The following is a 9,366-nucleotide window of genomic DNA, read 5'->3' as shown; positions in this document are numbered from 1 at the left end:
ACATCATCATGGTTACAAGCCCTACTTTTACAGAAGGTCCAAAGGCTTTAACCAAACAGCTTTATATGTGGCCTCTAACACTTACTTCTAACCAGATTGGGTTAAAAGTAAAGCCGCCTTCTGTTTTGCTTCTGTAAACTGGTCTTAAGATACTGAAAGCAGTGAGTTAAGACCACAGCTGATTCCACAGTTCCATCAGTGCTCTCACCTAATACCACCTGTCAGTGTGTTTGGCTCCATTAGTCACAGCTGTCCCACCTTAGATGAAATCGCAAGAGGCAGTATGCTTGCTTTGCTCTTTCTAAGCATTGTGTGCTTTGCTTCTAAAGAAACCCTGTGGCTGTTTTCAGGTGTTTGTGGTCAGTATAATTTCTGTGTGATTTCAGCTTTGGGTTTGGGGGAGGATTAGACATTTGCACCTGGATTTCTGGGAAGGCTTTTCTAATGATTGCCCTGGTATTCTTATTATTAATTTTTTGGTGGCTCGAGAAGAACATATACAGTAAGGCTGAGCAAATTGCTGGTAGCAAATATGCTGGTCTCGGAGAGGTGGTATTCAGGAAATCCTTTAAAGATGCTAAGCGGGGGGAATGGGGATGGGACAGTCTTCCAGTCTTGCTTCAAGTGTGGCTTCCTCTGCAGAGGTGTTTCCCTCAGTGTTCCTGGCTACTGGACCTGTAAGTATGGGACTAGCAAACTTAGAGGCCTGAATCCTTTTTTTTTTTTTCTTTTTTTCTTCTATGTCAGCCTTGTGAGGTGCCTCTGTCACTGCGTCAAATTCATCTGCGGTGATGACTTTTGTAAGCTGTCTAACAAAATCACGGTGTACTGTGCTGTGCAATGAGGAGGGGTCAAAATGGTTATTACATCTGTTCTTTTGCCTGGGCTTAGGAAAACACCTTCAGACATTGACGATTTGTTTAGCCCATGTTGGACGTTTGCTCATTTGCTCAGAGAGTGAGCACTTTCTGCTGGTTCCTTCAGCTCCCATTCCTCTGCCCTTCAGTCAGCAGATGCTGACCTCTGTCAGCAGAAAAGAGGTCTCTAGCTGGAACTGTTTGCCTTTTATCTTTCCTTTCTTCTGGTTCCGATGTTATCCTGATCTTCCACCAAGTCAGACCTGTAGCCTGCTAGTCATATTTACAGCTGGGGGAGAGCGATCCAATTTCCTGACCCTGTGCCTTTGATGTGGTGGGACTCCATTTATAGAAAGCCTGCCAGCTCCAGGAGAGGGGTGTGCTCTGGTAGCGATAGCATCTCTGAAACTGCTGCTTTTGAACAGGGCTTTTAGCAAATATGTGGCCTCTGTGCTTTAGCTGTCTGCTGACGGGCCTGGTGTGGTGACAAATGCTTTCCCCTCATACATCCCCGAAATCCTAGCTGAAACACACCCTCCTGTCCCGTAGCTGCAGCTAATGGGCATTAGAGAAACAAGTGCTTCAGGGTCGAGTTACCTCATGCTAACGGAGCCCATGAGGAATGATGTGGGGAAAGGCTGAGTCAGGCAAGAGTGTTTCTGTACTGAAAAATGAAGTGGTGTTTGGCAGCAGGAGCCCGCTTTGGTGCTGAGGGAGCAGCAAGCTGGTAGGTAAGATGGAGCAGGCGCGAGGTACCTTTTTGTGCAGGAGGCTGGTACAACAGGTCTTACCTAGGAGGGAGGAGGATCCCCAGGATTTATCTCAGTATTTTATTAAATCCAGTGGAACAACTGAAGTGCTGGAAACAACCACAAGAATCGGGGCCGAGATTCAAGTTTTTGGGCTCACCTCACCAGAGAGGTCTGAGCTGAACACCTTTCCTCTGGCCCCAAACAGCCGTGGGGGCGCTTGGACCGAGCAGGAGCCAGTGTGAACGATGCTCGGGCGGGAGGCTCGCGTCGGTTCGCAGCGGGTGGCCAGGGGGGCCGTGGGCCGGGCCGGCCCGGGGAAGGCGGCCCGCCCCGCCCCGCCCCGCCTCGCCTCGCCTCGCCTCAGCGGTTCCCCTCCGGCCTGCGCCATCGGGCGCGGGGCGAGGCCGCCGCCAGGGGGCGCCGCAGTAGCGGGGCGGGCGGCTGCAGAGCGCGGCGCGCGGCGGGAGGGGGCGCCGGCCGCGCCGCCCCGCACCGTGCAGCATGGCGGCGGCGGGCGCCGTGCAGCCCCAGGCCGGGGCGGTCGCCGCCGCCAGCGCCGCGGCGGAGGAATCGTCGGACAGCGAGCCGGAGCAGGAGCCAGGCTCCCCGCAGAAACTCATCCGCAAAGTCTCTACGTCCGGGCAAATCCGCCAGAAGGTGCGTGCGGCGGGCCGGGGCCGCGGGCAGGGCCTCGGGCTCCGGCAGCGCTGCGGCCGGCTCTGCCTCCGCGTCTCCCTCAGCGCCGCCGCCGCCTCCCCCTCCCGCCCGGCACGGCCTGCACCGCCGCCGCGGGGAGCGCCCGCCGGCTACCCCAGCCCGCCCCTCTGAGAGTTGCCAGAGACCCCCCCAAACCTCCCCTCGGGGGCCTGCCAGGGATCCCCTGAAGCCCACCCCTTAGGGAGCTGCCGGCGAGTCCCCCCCACACCCCCTGCTCCTCAGGGACGTGCCGGCGACGCGCCCCCCCCCCCCCCCGGGACCTGCCGGCGCCCCCCTCACACACACCCCGCTCCGCAGGGACTTGCCGGCGGTCCCACAAACCGCCCCCCGAGGACTTGCCGGCGATCCCCCCCGCCCCAAACCGCCCTCCGGGGACTTGCCGGCGACCCCCCCAAAACGCCTCTCGGGCACTCGGCGTTTTCCGCGCCCCCCGTCCCCAGCCGCCCTTGCGGGACTTGCCGGAGATCCCCCCCCAGCCCGCCCCTCAGGGACGTGCCGGCGACCCCCAAACCGCCCCTCAGAGACCTCCTAACAACACGCCCCCAGCAGCTTTTCGTGGACTTGCAAACCGCTAAATGCTTTTCGGGGATCCCCATAGCAAACGGTTTCCCAGGTGCCTGTCAACAGCTGCCCCCTAAATGCCCTTCAGGGTCTGCCAACGACCCCCTAATTGCCCCCAACCACCTAGCAGGTACCATCCCCAAACTGCCTCTCTGAAGCCATGTAGGAACCTCCCCATTTCACCCTCCCCAGTAGCCCAGCTTAGGCCACCTTCTTCCCAGTGCCCAGGTTCAGACCTGCCAGGGAGCTTCTCTATCCTAATGGTGATTAGCGTGCCCAGGCTCAGCAGGACCTTGTCTTACCTCCTCCATTCCTCACTCTCTCCCCCTGTAATATTTTCTTGGAGTCATGGAAGTCAGATTTGAGCTCCAGCCCCCTGTAATCTGCTATTTGAGCTCTAAGGGCATCCTGTCCCTCCCCACCCCCTGAAGCTGCATCTCCCCTTTTTTCCCTATATGAGAGTTGCCAGGGGCTCCCTCTTCATCTCCCTATGCCTTCCCCGAGGGCCCCTGCACAGCTATATCTCCTGGTCGTATTGTGCCATCCCCCATTATCACTTTCCTAAACCCCCTTCCTGTGGCCCTGTTGAACATGGCGCAAGTCATTGTCTCATATTCAGAGCTCTGTGCTCTGAAAGGTGCAGCCCCCGCTGTTATCCCCTACAGTCAGTGTGTGCCTCCCTCAGCATCTTCCCATCCTTTTTATGGTTTCATCCCAATTTTCCCCATTTGTACTGTGCTGTTTTTCCTTTCTGTAGCCATACAGTGATGTTTAGCCTCCTGTCTGGTCAAACAGTGATCTTATGGCTGGCTAGTCTTTGTTCTCAGGTTTTTCTGCCCTGCTTCCCCTCCCTGATCAGGCGCAGTCAGATTTTACCCCTCTGTGACTCATTCTGGAATAATAATGACATTATTAGGGGCAGTAACAGTATTCTGCAACTGCAACTGTAGTTCCTCTATATTGCTGTAAGAGAAGATGTGAAGATTTCCTTCAGGCTTAGACCAGGAACGCCCATAGGGAGTTGCCCTCTTCTGTACTCTTTTTACTATAGCTGCATGATTTTTCTTTGTAGCCATTAAAGTCCTGTATAACTCTTGGATTGTTGTGTGATATTTTTCTGCTTAGAAATATCAGGTTAGTTATTCTTCTGCCATCACCTTCCTGTTGCCTCTGAAGCATGGGCAAGCACAGTTGCTGCTGCGTGAATGCAGAAGGCTTGCTCAGTGCCGTTGCTGCTAGCTCAGTGTTGCTTATCTTGTATTCATAGCGAAGGAGAGTAAATGTCTCTGCATGATGCGGTGTCTGAAGCATTATCCATAGGGATCTTTTTTTCTGCCGGCTAGTTTGCCCTGCTTTCAAACACATACCTATCATCATTCTGCTGCTCGTCATCATTTTGCTACATTGGTCCCAGTTCCAAAAACCCCCGTGACAAAGTACATGAGGACCATGTGCTCGCTTCATTACACATGGCGGGGCTGTTTCCTCCGTCTGCTAAGTGCTGCTGACACTGTCACTCACTTCTTGAGTTAAGACAGTAACTGGGCTGTGTGAGTGAGATGGTTCTTTTGGCCACAACAGGAAACAGTTGAAGCCCTCTAAATGTGTTGATGTTCAGTCTATCAAGCACATCTCAGCCGTGCCGTAGCACCAGGTGACCTGATCTAGTCTGTTAATTTGCTATGAAAAAAATAAGCCTTTTGAGATCTTTTCCTGCACACAGGGTGCTGAATTTCAGAAATTTGTCTTGCTGGAGATTGGATGAACGTTGTGATTTCTTAATACCACTTGTGGCAGGGGACCCAAGTGACAAGGGAGGAAGGATGCCATAGTCAGACTTTAATATCTACGTGGTGATGTTTGTGATATGAGCTAGGACATTGACTTTCTCAGTACTAGAGTGGGAACTCTTGCTTACAGCAGGGTGTTAGAGATGCTAAGGTAAAAGCTGCACTGGATTTTACTTTTGTTTGAATATAACAGAACACATCCCCATGTCCCTACTTAATCATTTGTCCTGTTTTACGTCACTTCCTGCGTCAGCATGGCTGGAAAAAGCCTAAACCAGCAACTTGTACTACGCGAACATAAACATGTTAAGAAGGGGGATTATAAACAGATATTGTCTACAGCTATTAAGCCTCCTGTGTGTTAATCTGCAGAAGACCTTCAACCTAAACAGTGTCAAATTTTCCAAGTAAACCCAGGTATTACGATATCAAGGATTGATTTGTTCTGTTGCTTGTTGATGTCTTTTTGTTTCGCCGTCTTTTCTGCATGCTGCTGCATGCGTACTTTTTCCTTGCCCTGAGGGCAAGGAGCAAAGACAACTTTGTGAGTAATCCTAGTTCTGATGTGACTTTGAGTCCTCTGTAAAGGCAGACCTGATTTTGAATTTGTCTATTGAATGACAGAGAGCAGACTACTGTGAGCTGTAGAAGCTGTTGGACAGGCCCATCAGAGTGACAGTAAGAGATGCAGGCAGACTTTTACTGTGCCCTGAGGATATAAATCTCTTCTAACCACATCTTTTGGTGTAGTTAGCTCAAGACCGTGCCTGTAAGTACAGTTAAATCACCATGGAAGCTTACTGTTATCACAGCTTGAGTGCAAAGTCTGTTGTAGCCATGGGGTTCCTCTGAATTTACTTGTTTGTCAGTCACAAACACTTTGAAGGTATGTTTTCCTTCCTCTGGTCCTGTCATCTGTTTTCCCAAGAAACGCTGTAAAATAAAGCTGCTTGCTTAGAAGACCATAAAACTTAAGTGAACTTTTTTCTGAGCCCACTGGTTGCCTAACTGCGTTCGACTGAAATACGTTGGTGTGGTAATACTATGGGGCAAACAGAATTGTTGGATGTATAGGTGCTTTGACTTTGACATGCAGTGTCTGAAGGCAGATCATAGCTAACATCTGTTTAGCTGAAAAAAATCTGTCCCTTGTGAAGATACAGAGCAGGGGAAGGGAGAACAGAAAGCTAAGTGTTTGGAAAGTGAAGTACTATGTTTAGATGTACTTATTTGTTTTTAGTTAGAAAGAATTTTTGAGGAAGAGAAGAAGGTATAAGAGAAGTATGTTTAGCAGTCCTTAATGATTATTATTCTGGGGAAAGAAGGAAACCTGGTATGATCAGGTATAGCTGGTAGTGTAACTGCTGTTGTCTCAGCTGGCAAAGTAGTAGGGGCTGCATAGAGTGCTTGATCAGCCATTTTAAGACCTGTCAGACTTGTACCAGCATCAAGCTTCATAGTACACTGCTTTTAGCCCCTCTCCTGGTCTCAGGCTGGCATTGGTGCAGCTAGAGAAACTGTTGGTCAACTAAGGTAAAGTATTTTTGAACGGATGGGAATTAGGAAAGAGATGAAATAAAACAAGAGAAGGATGATGTGTGTGAGGAGAGGCAACAGCAGCTGCCTTGCTCCTACCTTCTAAGCAGTGTTGAGGACTCAGCTGGAATTGGCCGTAGTGGTAATATCATCTCAGTTGTCACCTGGCATGGATGAAGACACAGTAATATCAAAGGTGGTCCTGGGAGATGAGGGCGTGACATGGAGAAACGCTGCACCTTCTATGGGCTCTGACAGTAAAGCGCACTTCTTCCTTTGCACTTCACCTTTCATTGCAAGCGTTGCATGACAAACCTCAGAAAGCAGCAGAGTGGATGAATAGGCCACCTTCTCATTTCATTCATCAGTTAGGTGTGATTTCCAGCATGCCAGCTTTGGTATGTTGAGATTTCAGTTTGTTTACCAGACAGGATTTCAGCAACGTCCTTGGGTGGCATCAGGAGGACTTCTTGTTTAGACTAATTCAGTCTAACTTCTGTTTACTTTTATGAGCAATTTCTCTGTAATATTTTAGTTTTTATAACCATTTATCATTGCCTTGAACTTTTTAAGACAAGTGTGCAGTATATATTTCAACAGAGTTGCAAGCAGAGCGAGCAGCTCTCTAAACTTTCTGAGACATTGGAAGCTGCCTAGCTCCAGTAGCAGGGATACGTCAGGTTAATTTATACTATGAAAAGCAGGATAAATTAACTGATACCAAGCTTTATGCTGCGGTGGACAGACTCTGTTCAGTATCTGAACTAGCAAGTTTCCGATTTCTGTGCTGTGTAGCAGTCTGTGGTATAGATAAATTTCGCACTATGGGAGGTTGTGATTCTCTTTCTGATTAGTAGCTTTGAGGTCTGGGAGCCACCCTGAAGTGTACAGGCAAGAAAAAACAGGAGGAAGCGAAATGTTTCTCCTCGTTTTTGTGCATGTTTCCAGAGCAGACTAAACTGAGTTCTCAAACATACGGTAGGCAGTGTGAGCAACAGAAGAAAGCTCATTTTGTTTCTTCTTGTATTGCCTAATAGATAAAATGTCCTTTTTATAGGTAAAGAAGTGTTATTTTTATTTCTGGAGGGCAAATGTTTTAAGGCTTGATGAGATGAGATTAGAGTGAGGAAATGGAGAAGTTTATTAGTTTGATACAAGTATTGAAAGAAATATTGTGATAAGAAGCAATGCATTTCAGTAAAGAGATAATGTAAAAGAAATATGAAACAAATGAGGAGGGAATTTTCAGGAATTTATGGCTTAATTCACGTTCTGTCTGTGGCATCTTCCACTAAAACATACTAAAATGTCTGTCTGGTTTTGCTATGCTGCCTTCTAACAGGGTGTCTAAAAGAGGACATTTTAGGAGCTTCACGTGTCACGAATTGTAGTGGCTCATGCTTTAGTCCAGGTAGAAACTGGGAACTCTTCACTTAAAAAGCAAGATAATTGTTGCAAAAGAGAAGTTCTTGTGATTGAATTGAAACTGAACATCTTGAACACAGGTTTTAAGGACATGAATTTTCTTGGATTGACACCACAAACAGACTAGTTCCTTCTCTGAGCACTACGGGAAAAGGTAGGATTTTAGGCCACAATACATGGCTGTAAGAATGTTTCTGTCCCTTAACTCAATCTATGTTATGTTTTGCGTGCTCTTCAGACTCTTCTGTTCTGACAAAATTTGGGAAGCCTCCCAGCGCTGTGTTACCACTGGTGTACTGTAAGTTTGCCTCGCTGCTGGAGAGTTTTGGATGCTATGTGAAAGCAACAGCTGTTACTTCCTTTTTTAAAAAAAACAAAACAAAACAAAGCACAAAACCACACACACTTGCAGCTTTTCTCATTCCTTCTAACTATAGTTCAGGTTCCAGGAACTAAAGAGCTAACATTAAACTTCTGCATGTTTTGAGAACGTGGATTTACTTAGACCACATTGCTAAAAAGTACATTGCTAGGCTAGTAATTGTTCTCGCAAGTAAAATTAGAGACAAAATAAAATAGGTATTAAAGGGTTTTTTTCTTTTTTAAAATTAAACTGAGTCAAATATTTAGAGTATTTCCCCCTACCCAAAACCTGTTGTTACAAAAAGATCATTGATATCTTACTTTGGAGGAGTACTGGATTATAGATTATAAATGAAAACTCTAAAATGTCTATCTCCAGATTACCTGATTAGAAAATCCAGTATACCATGTAAGACACTGCATGACTTTACCTTCTTTAATTACAAATCCAATGTGATTCTCTCTAAAATAGCAGATATACCTGCATACTTAAGAGAAAGGAGATAAAGAGAGGTTTTTGTGTTCCCTATTTCCTTTAAAGCTTAAGGTTTACACTAGATAGTGTTACAGCAGCATTGGAAATTTCAGGGCAAAATACTGTCCAAGTGAAGAGCACCTTCTTCTTGGAATATGTTTTTTCGGGGTTTCAAATGCACAAACCATTATGTAAAGGAATTTTTAACTCTCCACTTAAACCATTTGTTCCCTGCTTTTTCCCCACTAAGTGGTTATTGCTTCTTGTTTCACTAAGAATTTATGTGTCTCTTAAAGAAAGAAGATGCTTCTCTTTGGTTCTGCAGCCCTGCAGGACAATTATCCAGGGACAGTTCAGCTTCAGGCAGACAAATAGCTGAGGCAGCAGTGATCCCCATCAGCTGCCATCTTTCGTGGTCCCTTCTTGCACACTTTATATAAAGCACTCTGGAAAGCAATGAGCTTATTGTGTATGCCTGGTTCAGTAATGCTGCACCTCCGCAGAAGCAGTCCAGTGCTTCCACAAGGTATGGCGCTTACCGTCTGCAGTCCCTGGGCTACACGTGGACAGTAAAGCAGTTAGAGGAGGAGGTCCAAAGCCTGCTGCCCTCCTTTCATCCAGAGAGGAAAAAGGTGGCTTGCCTGGCTAAAAGATTACCACTGCTGAGTTAGGTAATTGATTAATATGAGATTACTCCATTTCGGTTTAAAGGAAATCTTTTTATTTCCTCACAGTCTCATTGCTAAGTTGGAAAGTTTTATATCTGATACCTATTCTGATGTTGTGGTCTGCTTTTTTTGAAAAAGGAAATGCTGTCTTGATTACATAACGTTTGCATCAAGCACATTGTATTTGACTCTTGCAAGTTTTAATAAAATTTAGCCATGTAA

At 47.2% G+C, this 9,366-nt stretch overlaps 1 protein-coding gene across 5 annotated transcripts in view; it reads left to right on the top strand.

Annotated features, from left to right (window-relative positions):
• Positions 1 to 2,095: 2,095 nt before the first annotated feature.
• Positions 2,096 to 9,366, top strand: part of DGKD (diacylglycerol kinase delta) — a 58,174-nt gene continuing 50,903 nt past the window's right edge. For all 5 annotated transcript variants that reach the window (XR_015700458.1, XM_087739337.1, XM_087739336.1 and 2 more), the window contains exon 1: positions 2,096 to 2,266. Coding sequence is in view for 4 of the 5 variants with exons in the window: in XM_087739337.1 (XP_087595463.1) it covers positions 2,111 to 2,266 (156 nt within the window). In the remaining variant the exon portion in view is untranslated. The remainder of the gene's footprint in view (positions 2,267 to 9,366) is intronic.

This window comes from Nipponia nippon, unplaced genomic scaffold, assembly GCF_047370975.1.
Source record: "Nipponia nippon isolate SJK-2023a ecotype South Korea unplaced genomic scaffold, ASM4737097v1 scaffold_7, whole genome shotgun sequence".
Classification (NCBI taxonomy): Eukaryota; Metazoa; Chordata; class Aves; order Pelecaniformes; family Threskiornithidae; genus Nipponia; species Nipponia nippon.
This window is presented reverse-complemented; position numbering and strand designations above follow the sequence as displayed.